Source organism: Hydractinia symbiolongicarpus, chromosome 12 (genome assembly GCF_029227915.1).
Source record: "Hydractinia symbiolongicarpus strain clone_291-10 chromosome 12, HSymV2.1, whole genome shotgun sequence".
Lineage (NCBI taxonomy): Eukaryota > Metazoa > Cnidaria > Hydrozoa > Anthoathecata > Hydractiniidae > Hydractinia > Hydractinia symbiolongicarpus.
Window position 1 is genome coordinate 21,623,903 of NC_079886.1, and position 17,722 is coordinate 21,641,624.

At 32.2% G+C, this 17,722-nt stretch overlaps 2 protein-coding genes across 7 annotated transcripts; one reads left to right on the forward strand and one right to left on the reverse strand.

The window, feature by feature from the left end:
• Positions 1–1,070: 1,070 nt before the first annotated feature.
• Positions 1,071–7,537, forward strand: LOC130622321 (polypeptide N-acetylgalactosaminyltransferase 11-like). Of its 3 annotated transcripts, none has more exons than XM_057437776.1 (8): positions 1,071–1,699; positions 2,267–2,439; positions 2,971–3,093; positions 3,533–3,606; positions 4,395–4,754; positions 5,075–5,170; positions 6,149–6,295; positions 7,164–7,537. In XM_057437776.1, exons 1-8 carry the CDS (start codon positions 1,347–1,349, stop codon positions 7,281–7,283), a joined length of 1,446 nt encoding a protein of 481 aa, XP_057293759.1. In that variant the 5' UTR covers positions 1,071–1,346; the 3' UTR covers positions 7,284–7,537. The 3 variants fall into 3 exon arrangements, with proteins under 3 accessions (XP_057293759.1, XP_057293758.1, XP_057293760.1); XM_057437775.1 differs by having other exon boundaries at positions 1,076–1,699; positions 2,971–3,334; positions 3,533–3,650; positions 7,164–7,536; XM_057437777.1 differs by having other exon boundaries at positions 1,077–1,699; positions 2,341–2,439; positions 2,971–3,334; positions 3,533–3,650; positions 7,164–7,536.
• A 324-nt stretch (positions 7,538–7,861) lies between these two features.
• On the reverse strand, positions 7,862–17,170 carry LOC130622333 (probable mitochondrial glutathione transporter SLC25A40). 4 transcript variants are annotated; one of them, XM_057437790.1, is made up of 11 exons: positions 16,850–17,170; positions 13,317–13,448; positions 13,166–13,219; positions 12,765–12,898; positions 11,746–11,813; positions 11,464–11,588; positions 10,969–11,145; positions 10,459–10,550; positions 9,784–9,859; positions 9,194–9,280; positions 7,862–9,086 (listed from the first exon to the last, which is right to left on the reverse strand). In XM_057437790.1, exons 2-11 carry the CDS (start codon positions 13,396–13,398, stop codon positions 8,965–8,967), a joined length of 1,017 nt encoding a protein of 338 aa, XP_057293773.1. In that variant the 5' UTR covers positions 13,399–13,448; positions 16,850–17,170; the 3' UTR covers positions 7,862–8,964. The 4 variants fall into 4 exon arrangements, with proteins under 4 accessions (XP_057293773.1, XP_057293774.1, XP_057293775.1 ...); XM_057437791.1 differs by lacking the exon at positions 16,850–17,170 and adding an exon at positions 15,980–16,786; XM_057437792.1 differs by lacking the exon at positions 16,850–17,170 and adding an exon at positions 15,922–15,964.
• Positions 17,171–17,722: the final 552 nt, after the last annotated feature.

Consider the following 17,722-nt stretch of genomic DNA (forward strand, 5'->3'; position numbering starts at 1 on the left):
AATGGAAATTAAATACCTGATGTAAAAAATGTGGACGCGGGTTAAAGAAAGATCTTTCACAGTAAATTTTGTGGCACAAAGGTATTGCTAGAACTTTAATAACCCTATTACTGTTTGAAGATGAGCTAAGAAGGCTGGGTATTTGTAGCAGAAGAAGATTGAGTTGGTGAGTTGGTTGGGGTGCCTGGAAAAATACCTCAGTTAAACTAAAAAATTAGCTTTATAATATCAAGTGTAGCTATAGGTGGCTGTTGACAAACAGTTTTCGTCTCTGTTAACATCAAATTGGCTGCTAGAGTCGGACCCCACTCCCCATGCCCCTTAATGGCAAGCCCATATCCTCTATGTTAGTTTTCATCTCCGTTACCAGCAAATTGGCTGTTAAATAGAATTCCCCTTCCTTCTTGTCTCCAGTATTGTTTTACAATGAATGCGCAAAACAGCAATGGCCTGATCGAAGCGTACACGCAGATGAATGGCATTGTTGCATATAATAAACACGTTCTAAAAACTTTTTATTTGGTTTACGTAATATGTATCAGCTTAGCTAACTTATCTTGAAACTATTCCAGTGTGTTCTCCATGGTCTCCCAATTTCCATTGCAAAATTCCTTGCGAACATTGTCTCTGGAAATGAGTATGTATACATGTTCATAAATACCCGATATTGATTCATTGCGCTTTAAACAACAATCTCCGTGGAGACTTATATGAACACAAGATCCATTTTTACAACAACCAATTCTCGATTATGGCGGATTTTTACTGTTGAAACATTTTCTAATTTGTTTAATTTTTTTCATTTTTCCTAAAAGAAATAAAGGTGAGAAAAGTGTGTAATTTGTCTCCATTTTTATATTTCTAACGGATGATGCATTACCCCCTCCTCCCTAATGGCCAATTTGCCATTAACAGAGAGAAAAACTCTTTGTCGATGACCCATAATATTTCTGATAAACGTTTAGATATAGCTAGTATTCTAAAATAATTTAATGAAAAATAAATTAAACTTTCAGCATATCTTTTTAGATTTTATTTCTAGCGTAACTAAGTTTTTATAAAGTGTAATTATAATCTTAAAATAAAACTTTTTTTTTACTTTATTATTGTTCGTTTTATTCTTTAGACATTTTTTTTTCAACTTGATTTGAACTGGCTTGTTTATATAACTTCATAAGATTGCATTTTATTGCTTTCGAAAAAATATGCCCTGTGATTTAAACTTCAGACAAACTTGTATTGCAGCTAACCAACAATTTAAGGAATGCTTTTTTGTTTTTCTTAATTTATAGATTAGAAGAAAAATTTGTGAGAATTTCTTATCTCAGAACTGTCATCAAATTGTGATGTACTTAAATGTAAAAAGAATTGCCAAATATTTCATGTGTTGTTGTATTTTAACAATATTTGGCTGGCTGCTTTTACTTGATCACATACTACCGAAAAATAAAAATGATGTAAAAATGATATGGAAAAAGTCAATAAAAAAACATAGAGACAACCATCAAAATCTTGTACCTTTGAAAGAGCAAAATATATTGTTGACACCTAATTTAACAAATACTGAGCTGATTGGTTTAATTCATAATGAAGATGAAATTCAGCAACGTGCAATTGGTTACAGCAAATATGCATTTAATGTCTTGGTATCAGATCGTATTGGTTTTGATCGTGTTATTCCACAAACATTTAATAAAAGGTAGGTTTACACTGTCCTAAAATTTTAAATAAGGTAAACCTTCTCTCAAATTAGCATAAATCAACATAAATATTTGTATAAGTTGCCACCTGTTAGGATATGGGTAATCACTATTTTAAACAATCACACCATACTTGAGGTGTGTAGAGAAGAGAAAATAATTGAGAAATGTTTTGTAACGTAGGTTACTCCATATTGATTTACAGAAATTTTATTTTGTGTATGCAACAAATTTGTCATACTATAGCCATGTCACTCCGTGATATTTTTATTGTGTCATATTTATATAGGTTATGAAAGAAAAACCTTAATTTTTCATGGATATAATTTGACAATACAAGAATACAATACAAGAAAAAATAATTTTGAGTTTTAATTGGGTGATGGCAAAGAAAAATGTAAATATCGGTGTGAACTTAATGTAATTTTAGAACAACTTAAAAATTCACCAAGTTTTCTCTATGTTAAAATTGGTATGCATAAGGCATTTTCTTTTCATCTCAAAGAGATAAGTCATGTTATGTCACTCCAGCATAGTTCAGATATTGATGCATTTTTATATTATAGATGCATTTCTAAACTGAACCAGTATCCATTATTATATTTAAAGGCCAGTGTTGTTATTTGTTTTCATAATGAAGCTTGGTCAACATTATTACGAACAGTATTCAGTGTTGTGAAACGAACACCAAGAAAACTTTTACATGAAGTTATACTTTTTGATGATTTAAGTGATCATGGTATGTTAGATTTTTTTAGTTTTGTGTCTTTACTTTGAACTAGTGATGTTTCATAAATAAATTCATTGTACAAATTTTTTTAAATTATTGACTAAATGAAAAGTCATGTTTTTTTAAACCCAATAAAACCTTGTGTGTTTACTGGGTACTTTATCAATGCAAAACATGTTGGAACATAATACTTGAGTTTTGCTTGTTGCTGCTTACAAGAATCTTTTTGAAAACGGGGGTATGTATGTATCCCATTTTGAGGGCTAAATTATCCTTTTTAACTCTAGTTCAAATTTTTGCAAATCAGAACTATATTTCTTGGGTTCACTAATTCACTAAAGGCGGAAGAGTAAAATAATTTTATCCACAGCTATTTTTGTGAAATCAAGTAGTCAACACACTTTATGTTACACACCTTCCAGTGAAAACTCAGGTAAAAGGGTAAAAATTTTTAATCTTACCCAGAAAAGTTGGTAAAGCATATTTGTTTGTTGATAGGTTGTCATCTAGATCTTAAACATCTTTTTTCTTTACCATAAGGAAGACTTATTAAGAAGCTACCTATATTTCTGGAATCCAACTTTCCAATTGTTAAATTACATCGTGCAACTGAAAGAAAAGGATTAATCAAAGCTCGTTTGTCTGCTGCTCGCCTGGCAACAGGTGATGTATTAATTTTTCTGGATAGTCATTGTGAGGTCAGTCAACATTGGATGGAACCTCTTCTAGCAAGAATTCAAAACAACACTAAAACTGTTGTGTGTCCTATCATTGATATGATTAACCCAAATACCTTTGTCTACAAGTCTTCTCCATATGTACAAGGAGGTTTTAATTGGGGCATGCATTTTTCATGGGAAGACATTCCTAATATGTCTTCAAAATACTACACAGAACCATATAGGTAATACTTTTTTTATTTACCTAGAAATTGGAATGTGCTTTAACTTTATTGAGCATGCAATAACAAAAAGAATCACTTTATTTTGCCAGTTTTGTACAACTAACAAGAAATGTTAGTCTTTTTTCAATGTTAGTCGTATTTTTTTACAAACGGGACCAGTAAAGGAATCTCTGCACGTACTTAAATGTTTCTCCTTAGTTCTCCTACAATGGCAGGTGGTATATTTGCAATGGAAAGAGACTACTTTTTTAAACTTGGTGGATATGATGAAGGTATGGACATTTGGGGCGGTGAAAACTTGGAAATTTCATTTCGGGTAATGCAATTAGACTGTATTTTATCAAGATTTCTTATGAACATAATATTATCTTCCATTCGTAGATTGCAGTCAAACGTAGTACTTGGTGTTCAAATACAATAATAGTTTAGACACTGAGGTAGTTTGAAATGTGCAGATTCAGCAGTATAGTGATTTTTTGCCATATTTCAACATGAAATATCTCTTTAACCGCCAATTGTAAAGCAGAAAATCATACTATTTTTCAAAAATACTTTCTATTATTCAATTTTTTTTTTTTTTTTTATATTTAATACATAAAAAAAATTGTTTTAGTATTTGACATTTGACTATAATGCAACAAGTAAATGTGGCATCTAATATTTTTTTATATTATTTTTAAGCCACATTCTGTGGTGAAAGTAGTTTCTTGATAGAGTGACATTTGTACAGAGAGTGCATGAAATTGATTTCATATTTATTCTAGTCTGCAAAATACCACAAGGCAAACAAATTAGCCTGAAAGCCATCTGAAGAAGTAATAACTAGAATTGTATGAATGAGAAAATACCAAAGAAAATTAGCCTAAGTAAAGGTAGTATTCGGATCGACTATATAGCGAAACTGGTTATCTTCTTTGTTCTATGGGCCACTTTTTGCCTAAATTTGGCCAAAACTGAAAATTTTAATGTTTTAGGTCGCCATGTATGTCTGGTTAACAATGTCTAACATTCCCAGACTTCTTGCTTCAAGCAAAATTAAAGTGTTTTTTTGTATTTTTAGATTTGGATGTGTGGGGGGAGACTAGAATTTGTTCCATGCTCACGTGTTGGTCATTTATTTCGTAACCGTCGACCTTACGGAGATGCTGGAAAAGGAGACACAATGGCAAGAAACTCAGTTCGTTTGGTGAAGGTATGGCTTGACGAGTATCAAAAATATTTTTATGATATTCGAAAAGATTTGTCCAATGTAATAGTGAATGTTACTGAGCGAATAACTCTTCGTCAGCAGTTGAGGTGTAAAACTTTTAAATGGTATTTAAATGAGGTGTATCCAGAACTCGAAATACCAAACGTGAGACCTGGTGTTCAAACATTTAGACGAAACCAGATTGAATACCATATGCTGAAGGAGGGAAAGGTATCCAACTATTATTTGTGATTTCGTAAATTAATAAACTTTCGTAAACTATTGGAAAGCTCTTTCAGAGTTGGTTTCTGTCAACTAATTTTATGTCATGTGACTCTAGCATAGTGAAAATGTTGATAACTTTTTTACTATTATCACTTGTTATTTTGTCATCTAAATTTCATAGAAATAATTTCCTAATTTCGGGTGAAGGAAGTTTTGCCCACATTGTAAATGGTAACTTCTCTATATAATTCACTTTAATTTTACCATGTGAAAAAGCCAAGTGTAGCCAATTTTAAAAACGAAAATATTTCTTTTGATTTATGTAGATACAAAATAAACGATGGAAGAAATGTTTGTCCGTACGTGGTGGTGCACTTCAAAAGCACAGTCTGATAATATTATCCCATTGTTTCAAATCCACGGTACGTAGGTTTCATATTTCACAATGTAGAAGCTAGATCAGTTACGAGAAATGAATTTTTAAAACATTGTTGCCAATTTTGCGGAAAAACATTTTTTGCGAAAATCTGGAATTGCCTAATTCGCGACAATTAATTCTTGCATACTATTTAAATCTTCTTTACGCCGGTGGGAAAAAAGGTAAAAATTTTCCCACTGTTTTAGCCATTTGATACAGGCGATGCATAAAATTGCTATGAACCAAATATTTAACATACATGCGAGCTTTCTCTTTTAACAAGTTGCCTGCCGTCTATTGAAATGTTTTAAGTCGTTTTGACAAAAAAAACCCTAGCACAACATTGTCGAGTTTATTAAAATTACTGTCTCTTAAGTTTTGCTTTTTTGCTAGAAGAGTTCTCTGCCAAAGCTTTCATTTCAAATTCTCTTCTTGATTTTGGACTCATGTCGAAATTGTATTTGATGGGACTTGATATTTGATAGAAGCATTTTTATTTGAAAGTCCTTTCTCTATTTCTCTAAGTGCTTTGTACTTCTCATTCAATGTTTTTTACAGTAACCTTCTTTTTTTACACCTTGAGAGTAAAAGATACCCAACGTAGATAATAAATACACAAATTGGGAAAAAGAAAAAACATTCCGTAAAGCTTTCGAAAATTCAAAAGTGCATTCGAACAAAAACGAAACTGGTTTCTATCAGCGGCATGAAAAGTTCGAGATAAAGGTTTTAATTTGTCCCAAGGGACTAAAAATTATTTCGAGATAGCGAGAAGTTCGAGATAGCGGGACAGATTTCAGTTAGCGAGACCGTAAATGCGTACGGGACCAAAGTTTTTACTTCGAGACAGTGCGATATACTCCACCGTATTTACAACATTTTATATTTATAATATTTGTATTTATACTTGAAAGTACAAAACTCGTTCTTTTCTTTTTTTTTCTTTTCCAATGGTTTATGTTATATTCTGTTTTTCTTTCAGTACCGCTGGTCCCTTAATTCACAAGGAGAACTAAAAATTAAAAAGAAACTTTGTTTGGATGTGTCTATGTTTGTCAAAACTGGCAAACAGGCAAGAATAATGAAATGTCATCAAGATCTTTCTGGTCAAGAATGGAATTATCTACATGTAAGTTTTCTGGCCTTGTTTGGAAGATTTTTGTTGGTTTTTATATTTTCTCTTATATTTTTGCAGGTCATAATTTCTGTACTAAAAACCATAAATTTAATACTGTTTAAGGGTCCTTCTAATTTAGTTATCTGATTAATGATATAAAATTCCCCAAGCTTTCAAAACTCCCGTGTCATTAACCCTCGTATTGCGGTCCGTTTGTCAAAAAACCCAATTTTGACACAACTTTTATTCCTACTTCAATTGACTATAACTCACGAACAAAAAGGAACTATATGCTCATTTTAGGCTTATTTGATAGAATAAGACCTAAATGTTTTTTGGCGTCTATAAATTTGCGCTGCCCCCTGGCCTGTTGACTTTAGTTGACTTTAGTTTAACGCAACAACGGATTGCGAGCATTAGATGTGTAGCAAATGCATGGGGCGCACGCTAAGTAGGTGTGCCGTGACACAAAACTGTTTGGGTGAGTTTGCGCTGCTTTGATGGCCCGTAACATGACCAACAATCTCGGACTTGGCAAAATTTGCGGAGAGATTTTTGAATGAATTATTGATTTTGTAGGTCCGAAATTTCATAACAAAGCGCTTTTAGACTCCGACTTTCTTTTCAAGGGTTAAAATATTGATTTAATCTTGTATATATTGTCCTGAGGAGGAGTTTTGTAGGCCATTGTGGTTATGACTATACACACATTAAAATCATCATGCTAAACCGCAATATTGTTGTTGTTGAAAATGAAAAACACATACCTGAAAAAAAAAGTTCGGTGTAAAAAAGATATTTCCTCCATTTTAGCTGTTTATTTGTAAATGACTTTTTTGATCTCAGTCAAGTTAAAATTACCTCATTCTTTTTATTTTAGGGTAGTTTATATAATCCATCCACTGGAATGTGTCTGTCTGCGACACTAGGTGGATCCATAGAATTGAGCATTTGTAGTAAAAATGATGAGCAAATATGGAAATTTTTATCGGACAGATAGTGCGTGAAAGATGTTTTATAGTGGCTTTATAGTGGCTTACTACTCTATCAGTTCGAGTGCGATGTACATAGTGTTCCCTTTTTTTAAGGTTTTTTTATTGAAAAAGTTATTTTTGTTTTTATTTTAAAATGTATATTTATAGAGATATAATATTTGCAAGAATCGAACACTTAACGCTATTTTATAAACTTGGTTGTATTTCTTATTCAAAGAAATCTGCTGCAACTTTAATAATGGCGCACAGCTACTGTGTAGAAAATACTTTGGATACCTTCGCCTTCCCATGCTATGTTGCAAATGGGTCTACTAAATTAAAAAACGTCTGAAACTATTTTGTCCGAAAAAGTCTGGTGCAAAAAACTGTATACTTATGTACCAGCCCTATTTGATCTTGTTCCTAATCCCCTGTTGTCTCTTCATTCTCCAACAAGACGAAAGCGCTTTTTAAATGCTCGCTTAGAGAGATTGCTGCACCTTTTTGATTGGCACTTGGTTGAACATCTTTTGCAATTGGACGGGTGTTGATTATGAAACGAAAATAAATAGTCCAGCTTCATAATAGAAAAAAAAGTCAAAACTGATTTTGATGCACAAATTTAAACACAACACTGCTAATATACAATATATACCTATAATTATTATTATCTGCAAGTTGAACTTTCGCTGGAAAAACAAACCTTAATGAATTTTAACGGGTGACAGAATTGCCAAAATTTTGCGAAAACATATTTTCGCGAATGGCGAAAGCATCATTTACTCTCTTTGCGGAAAGCCGGAACATTCTCACAAAAATTTATTTCATTAGTGTGACTTGAGGCCGTTAGACAATTACGTGATTAGGTTTGCTTTACCTAGCGTAAATTAAAAAATATAAATAACAGCAGAAAAAAAATGCAAAAACCGTTCGATTACAAACACTCAAACGAATTGGAATGGATCGGAATAAAAAATCTTTCACATAAAAACGAAAACAAAAATTACGGTAGAAACGATATAAATACGATTTAAAAACGGGTGAGTCTGACAAGAAATGTCAATTCAATAAAAAAATGTCAACTTTTTTACGTAAGCATACGTTGTAGAGTGAAATTGTATAACCTGTTTAAAGAAGAAGCAAAACGCGAATTTATTTCTGAATTATGGAAATCGTAGTTAAATAGAAGTTTTCGGCCTCTTGACGCTTTTTTAAAAAAATATAAAAAAAAATGCTTTATCAGTTTCCTTTATTTTTTGTTAACTCCACAGTCAAGGAATTTTAGCTTTGTTTAGAAAATCAACTTAAAAATGCAAATTCAAAAGTTATGTTGATAGTCTGGGTGTTGAAAAAATAAAGTAAAGCACAGATTGTCATTTTTGACCTCCTGGCACCCGTACTATGGCATCGAAAGACAGGCTTTTACATGACTATCATAGTAGATATTTATAATATCCATAAAAATCCGAACAATAAAAATTTACAGTAGTTCATTATTTATCCTCTGGTCAATTCGACGGAATATGCTAGCACCTACATTTGTTTGCCACTTTCGTGCAGTTATTACATGGCTCACATTTATTAAGAAAGGTTGCTCAAATGTTGGTCACTGTGTGAAACTACGAAAATACAAGTCGTGCTGGTACTGCTTTCATACGATTCATCCTACCACTGCGTGCTTGGTGCAAGACTCCACATTGTTTGTTCTCAACCATTCTCAAGTATAAGGGCGTGATAATTCTTTCTCTCAAAGTATTTTTTTCCGTACTCATAACTGCTGATCATAATGGCGCACGCTGGTGCGACTTTACCAAGACGTGCGTATATACCTAAAGAAAGTTATCATCTTAACCACAAATTATTTTTTCAACATTTAAGACTTACAAAAAACAAATATGAGAAAGTAGTATTAGCTTCATGTAAAAATTTCACCAACCTGTAAATAAAGAGGCTACACCTTGCGTTCGGTACAACTTGAGGATGATTGAGAAAGTAAAGGGTAACTTCGATTTAAACATAGAATCTAAAAATAAAATAAATTCGTTAGGGTTAGGTTAGCTGGTTGTCCGTAGTCTTACTAATTTCTTTGAATAAGTCATTTAATCTGGCAGGTTATAAATATAGTGTTGTTATCCTATGTGTGACAGGCTAGCAAGTTAGAACAATGCTATTATACGAAAATTGATAAATACAACCATGAAACATATTAACTTGCATTTGACATTTATTTTGACAACAATATTGAAAAGCCTTTAGTTTAGTTTCTTTGTTAAAAACTAGTTTCACGAATAAGCCAATTAAATGTTGAATACAAATCAGTTTTTCCCATGTAAAACAAATATACTGAAAAACATAATACTGTCAAAAAAACTGAGTTTTATTGAAGTACTCTTGTGCCATATAATTATTTCTATCCATATTAATCAAATTTAGATTGATTTTTGAATCGTTGTCACTGGACTTGAGCCAATGACAATCTTTACTTTTTAACACATAAGAAACGAAACATTGTTGTTATCAACTTACTCTGCTTCATCTCTCCTAATTCTATCTGTCGAAAGGTTTTCACAACATCAAATGGTGTAGTCAGTGCAGCAGCCATCTGGAAATAAAATATGAAATGGGTTTAAAAACTTTCATCAGAAGAATTAGCTTAAAATCACAGCGTTTAGTGTTGATGATACTGTATCAGAATAATGCGGGTCTATGATGAGAACAAAAGTGTTTAGTTCACCGAACTACAGCCATATTCGTTTCCAGGAACGAAAGCCCAGGGTGAAAGCCTAGAAAAGATAAATTTTAATTCCTGGTCCAATTAAGGCTAAATGATAAAACGCATAAAAATTAAAATATTTACCAATTTTAGCATAAAAACGGTATTAAAGTGGCAAGCAATAAAGATTTTTATATGACTATCATATATAGCATGGCAATTATGGTTCCTGTGTCAAATTTGGTTAAAAAAGCGAACGCAGCCAGTGATTCAGACTTAGAAAGCGTCCATGCCACATGTGCAATCGAGGAAAGCAACGCGAAAAATGATCATCATAACTGTAGATGTTTTAATCACTCTCCATCGTAAATCGGAGCAGAATTGCATTCTCTTAAAGTCTGTATGCTTAGTATTAGAAAAACAAACTTAAAACAACAAAACACATTTTCTTATTTCATTTGCAAAAAACAACTATTCCGGCTACTAACCATTCCTGCTAATGCACCAGACACAAATGCTGAAGCAAAATTATGGAAATGGTCCAGTGATTTAAGTGTCTCATATCCAGCCCAATACAATGCTAAAAAGTAGGTTAAGCTTTATATACACAAGCAATTTAAGAAGTAATATAAGAAGTAATATAGGATTTTCATCAAACCTTTTATCTGAAACAAAAAAGACTGTAAAAAGAACTTTTCTGTACAAGTACATTCCAAAATCAATTTAATTTGTATCTTTTTACAGGTAACAAAATAATGTAAGTAAAAAAAAAAAACATTTTTGCGAGTAAATAAAATCCTTATAAAAAATGTTTGTTACTATCGCCTAAAAAAGTTGCCTCGTATACCTGTGACTTTATCAATGGATTTCCTAAGCTAAAATCTTGTTTGGTATGGCATCAGATGAAAAAAGGTATGGCAAAAATGCAACGAAAAAAAATAAGAAAATAAATGAAAAAAATGAAATATTGAGTCACATAAATAATCAATTTGGAATACCTGAAAAGGGTACATCTCGTAACAGGGTAGGTCCAATTCCTCTCCACATGGAAAGCAGTCCTTCAGCTCTTACAGTTTCGATAACAATGGAAAATAGTTGTCTGTATTTCAAGTTTTTCTTTGATTGAAATTTGGTGCGAGCCATCTCAATAGGTGACACTGCAAACACTGCAAATGCTAAAGAACAAGAATTCGTATTTAAAAAATAGAAATCAATAGTCCAAACTTTAGGGCTATGTTATGTCGCTTTCTTTAATGAAAAACGAAAAGTTAGATGCTAATACTTTGAGACTCTGAGGCCCAAAACGTTGAGAAATTCAGCCTAAAATTCCTTTAGTAATACACCACAATATATAGATTATTAACATTGTAGGTATAAATTGCTTTAGAAATTAAGGTTAGTATTTCCAGCATTCACTTAACACAATGGTTGCTAAGTATTTTTTCATGTTACTGTTATATAATGTAATTTCAACTATTATGAAAAGGACATACATCTTGAAGTTACACCTGCCAACATGGGCGCTGCAAAGCTTGTTTGTCCTTCCACGTGACCAAATCGAACTTTCAACTGATCGTAAGCAGTAAAATAAATGACAGTTTGCGGGACCATTTGTATGCTAAAAGAAAAAACACATAAATCAATCATTTTGGAAAGGACTACAGGTGTAAAAAAGTCCTTTAGCCTTGCTTCTGGCATCATATTTTATTGGATAAGTTACCATAAAAACATATAACAAGTAGTGTAACCAATATATATGTAATAAAAGCTCATACAGAGTTGGTGACATTCCTTTCCACAAATTTCTGATTCCTTCAATTCGTGCTATTTTTAAGAAAGCATCCTATGATAAAAGTAAAAAAATATATGTTTTTAAAAAAAAATGTGAATATGCACTTTTTCAATTACAAATAAGCAAAGGAATATGTCTTACTTGTTAAATAATTATGTCCTCAATGTTACATTACAATGTAAATATGTTACATAGACATTAAATTTTTTCAAAGTAGTGAAATTAAATTTTTTTAAATTAGTGAAGCCATTGTATTGCACTTGGTAACCTTTGAGTTCAAGTAACTTAGATGGAAATAACTGATGTGATTTCCTGTGTGGGCAACTAGAGGCATGCTGAGACCCAAATTGATCAATTTTTTTAAATCTGAAGAAACTTTAGTATCTCCTTAACTATTAGTTAAAAACACAAAATCATCACATTTTTTTGGTCGCTTTTTTTAAATTCTACATTTAAAAAAAGCGAAACAAGGCAATTTTTTAACAGGTGATGATAAGGTTGTATTTTGGTTTTTATCTAGATTACAGGCGTATCAATAAGAGGAGAGTGATCACTCTTGCTCACACAAAGACTCGTCCAATTCTGAGAAATGAGAAACTAGCTGAGCCATTTATTTCAATCAAGCAATATCAATACATTTCACATGGAAATAAATGTTAACTTTTTTATTATTTGCAGTAAAAAAAATAAGCAAAATATATAAAAAGACAAGATAAAATACATAAAAAAAGATTTTCTAATAAAATATGGTCTATAAACTTATTTTATTTATTCAGATTGCTTGTCCAGTCTAAATTATTGTAACTTTGAGTGAGTGATTTATTGCTTGGGTGTTATTCTCTCATTGATAGGCTCAAACCACCTCCCACAATCAATTAGGGTCTGTAAAAGGGTCCTATAGTGCATTTAAATCTTTCATTGGGGTAAGGAAAATATAAAATATTCTTTTTAATTAAAATGTCACTCACTTTTTATACAAATTAAAAAAATATAAAAACTCACAGTGGTTGATGAGAATCTAGGTACGGTTTGTATATTTCCACCAATTGTGCACAGTACTGGACTGTTGAACGCTGGAGGTTTTGTGCAAAAACACAAGGTATCCACAATTTCATTGAACACAGAACATCTGACAGCTAAGATAATGCAAAATGTAATTTAATTTCTGAGTAAATTCTCACCACATACATTGTTGTGGCATTTAAAATTGATTCTATAACTTTTTTGACTTTGCTTTGGAACTGCAAAACAGTTTACATTCCTCAATCTTGGATTTTGCAAAACATTATTGATCACATACAAAAATCACTGGATAATAGGCAACATTACTCTTCATATATAGAACAAGAGAAGAGTTCTAAAAAACATGAAATGAAGAAAGCAAATTAAGTTCCATGTCTTACTATTTGACTTTAGCTGTGCTTGCAACCGAACCTTCACAACATCAAATGGGGTGGCTAATAAAAAAAGTAAAGTAAAAATTGCTACACCAAAAGAAATCTAAAAAAAAATATTACCTATACATATGCTCAAAAGATAATAATAAATTCTTACTGAAAAGAGAGACCAACAAAGCTCCTCCTGAAGATGCTACCATCTGTTGCGATGGATGTAATGTAGTTTTAATTGCTGTCATGCTTGCAGTGAATTTTTAAAATGGTTGCACAGCACTCAATTTTTCGTAGACTATGTGAGAATAGAAAAAAGTTGATACTATTAGGTGAGTATTGTATGTTAAATTTTTGTTAGTCTTTTATAGAAAACATGAATGAATCATTGCAGTTGGGACTATACCAGATTTCTTCCAAATTCAGAAAAACATTTCTTATTTATATAAATTATGTTCCTTTGGATGCTTTGCCACCAATCTAAAGAAAGGATGGCCATTCAATAACTTTTTATTTCTGACATTTCTTTTGTGTTTCCAGCGATTTTAGCAAAAAGTTTATACTTATTAAAACTCTGAATTGTGAGAAAGAATTAGATTTGGTGAATTTAAAAGTTTTTCTGTCAAATTTACAAAAAATATTGAGAAACCAACTATGTTTACTATTTTTTTAATTTTCTGATCTTCCTTAAAGTAAATAATTTATATGTAACTTTTACCTTTATTTTATATCTCCCTTGAGAAACAGTATAAACTGAGAAACAAAACGTCAAAGAAAATTTTCTTAGCAAAATTTGCGAAATTTAATTCTTGTGAAATATTAGGACTTGCCAACTTCATAAATATTAGTATCTTGTGAAAATTAAGGTAGCTGTTGGTTTTCAGTAGCTATCAGACAGCTTTATATCTTTGATCAGATTAAAATTGCTCATCCAAGCATTTTAAAGGGAAAATTAGAAAAGAAAAAATCAAAGCAGGACTCTGATCGAAGTGCTACTGAAATCAACTTTGTCAGGTGGCTGTTTTTAGTATATATAATACTAAAAAGTCTTGTTGTTGCTTTACATTTTTAGAAAAACTAAAAACATTCTATTATACTGACAACATGAACAGAATAAAATGTTTATATCTGGTAGTAAATTTCAACAACCAGCACATAAACTGTTCTCCTTTTCCTATTTCAATAAAGCTGGTAAACAGTGGTCAAGTTAAAGAAAAGGAAATTTCCTGATCAGGAAATAATTTTTGCTACAAATGATGGACATTATTTCCGGATTAGGAAACCAGTTTTGCTAACGCAGTTTCTACAATTTCCAATTTCAACCAAAAAATGAGTAAGGTATTGTATCAACTAGAAGTCTTTCAGTATTACATTTTAGCTAGCGTAATTTTGAACATATGAAAAATCATAACAAGAGGGGGTGTTATGACAATAATATCTGTCTGTTTTTCACTTGTATTATAACTAATTTAGCGAAAGTAGCTAATTTTTGTTAGAAATCACATAAAAATTTCAACTTTTGTTTAACCACGTAACTATTTTTGTGCTTACAAAATTAGCACATAGCGCATTTTAGTTCCATCACAACAAATTACTATGAATTACGACTGTTAAATATTTGGATATACTTTCAGTTCAACGTTTCCTTAAACACAAAAAATCGGCAAAAGAACAAGATATGTTTGGCAGGCTTATCTATATAAAAATACGCCAGTTCCATGTATCTGTCCGTAACAAGCAAAGTGAATGTGTTCATTTTCCTTTGATGTCGCCGAAAAACTTATGTCTCAAATGTCAAGTTTTCTGAGGATACTGCACGATGTCAATATCACCTTTAACATCAGTATCCTAATTTAAACTAATAAAGCCATTACAGTGCACGTAAAACTTTGAGGTCAAATACCTTGGAAACAAGGTGGCGACATCAGTCATTTTTTACTGCATGGCTAACTTGGGACAAGCTGGGACCAATTTGGGTAAGTTTCTCAGACCTTGGTACCGAATTCATTATAGAATGGACAGGTTGATGACTTCATCAAAAAACCTTAAAACCCAATATCTCTGCAACCGTTTGTCAAAAGTACATGATCCTATTTCCTTAATCAGCGTTTAAAGATCTATGCATTAAAGGCAACAGGTATACAAATTTCTAAAAAAAATTTTGTGTTTTGACCGGTCTTTGCTGATATTATCTCATTAACCGTTAATCAAATGCACATGATCATATACATTTTCTTGATCAGGCTTTAAGCTCTACACAATGGAGACAACGTGAAAACAAGGTTCAAATTAATTTTTTTGTGGGTGAGTTGGTGGCATCATTATAATTCAAATGATGCTTCTTTTTCATTTTTATCCTGCCTTTTTCCAAGGGCTTTATCGACGTTAATAAAATAGTTAAAATTAAAATTAAACTATGGTCACACAAATTTAATTTTTTTAGACAAAATGGCATTTCGTAAAAAAATACAATCGCGTTCATGACGAAAAATTATCCAAAAAGCTAAAAACATGCTTCGTTAAACTCAATAAAACCTGAAACAAACATACTAACTTTAATGAAGGACTTTTTTTAAAAAAGGAAAAAAATCAAATTGTACTGCCTATAGAAATCATAGATTTCGCGAAAATGATCATGGGACACATGATCCTTCGTGGAGATAATATTAGCGTGTTGGCCACAATAGAATGTTTGAATGTTTGTTATACATAAAGACTACCATTTCATTGTGGTTCGTGTGCACCACGCTTGTTACATGATGTTAACAAACCTTTTCACAGTACTGTACATGCAAGCTATATTATAATTTCAAGACCAAATGCCTCTACCTGAAAATAAAGTTTGAATAGACTGGTCAACAGCTTTCTGCCTGCATTATTTTGCCTGTTGGTTTGCGTCACGATGAAAGTCGTCTATACTAATCTAGGCAGCTAAGGGTAAGGTTACATGCAAAAGGCGAAAAAAAAATTAAATTTCATAGTCAAATCACGTGGGGTAAAAGTAGAATGTTTTATAAAATCACTTATGTGGAACACACAAGCAGCACAACAACTTCTTCAAAAAACAGTAAAATATATAAGCATGTGAGCGATAGAAAACATTCCTTCAGCATAGTTTTGTGTATATACTCCTAATACGTACGCTTTTCGCCCTGGAGTAATGTGGTCACATGCAAAAATCATGAATTTTTGCAAGAAGGAAATCTTGCCCCTATGCTAAAAACAAGGGTGAAACCACCCCAGGGCAAAATTTAACCTCAGCAAACGCGTGTAACTACTAAGTACAACTTGACCAAGCATGGGGTTGGTTTCCCCTGGAGTGAATTTCGCGCATGGCAAAATTGTGCATGTAACCAGGACCTACAAAAAGCTGGCTATTGATGAATTCCAGCGTGACATCACTTGTTTACTTTTCAGTGGTAAAAGCTCCTTGGCTGTGGCATTTGCGTGGTAGGAAAAAAGATGCTAGGATTTGGTGAAGAAAGGTCGATTTCTTCTTCAACGAAAACAATTACAATAAACAATTAATCTAGCTATTAGCTACTAGCTAAAATCTTTATTCGGAATAGAAGAACCTAGTTTTTTTGGGGTGCTTACAGACACCAGACACAATTTGACTGTACCATGAGTGAAAAAACAAATAGTTTTCCACAATGGCTTATAGTCCTATATCTTAGAGTTAAAAAAAGATTAACAAACCTGCAGCTAGCTATACTTAACACACGAGGATTATGAACCTGCATTTGCATCATCATCGTGGTCTGAGAAGTTTGTTTATAACTTAGGATACGAAGTATTCTCCTCCATATCAACAAAAATGAGATATAGCTTATTAAGCATTTCTTTTAAAATCACCCGTGCCAGAGTGCTTGACACACTCTTGACCTCGGCCCCAAGGGCGTATCGAAAAAGTGAGATCCGATATCCTGGCACAAATATAGAAATCCGTTCTACTACAGTGTGCTACGCTCTACCACAGAGAAATACACTCTGCTACAGGCTACTACGGAAAATACATTCTACGACGACTTACCCTTTTTTGAGGTGTGGCTGATACGGTTGGCTTGTTTTAACGTAATTCCGAACGTTTCTTTCTTCCTGTACATTCTTCAAAAATAAAATGTTCTTGCAGTGTTATTTTCTTCATAGAATATTTTTGATTTGTTTAATGTTTAATATACATACATTTTAGTGCAAATAGATGCATGTAAAAACGTCTATTGCATGGAAAAACCGTTTTTATTCTGTGTTCTCCCAGCCTTGTGTGAGTTTCTTAGAAGTTTCTTAAAATCGTTAAGATCTGGTCTCAATCACACGTCCACAGTGTGTGGAGGAAAATTTGCTACTGGTATTCCATCTGATCAAGTGTAAAATTTGATTGTTGTTTAAAAAACAAAAAGGTCTTACCACGACCGTGAAACAAGCAAACAAGACTTTTTCAAACGAATTTATAATAAACGTTTATTATCATTTTAACCATACTTTGTGTTAGTTTTATTGTTGTTCCGAGACGTCAAACTATTTTCAAGTTAGCAACATTTAAATTTTGAGGGATTTGTGAAATATAAAGCG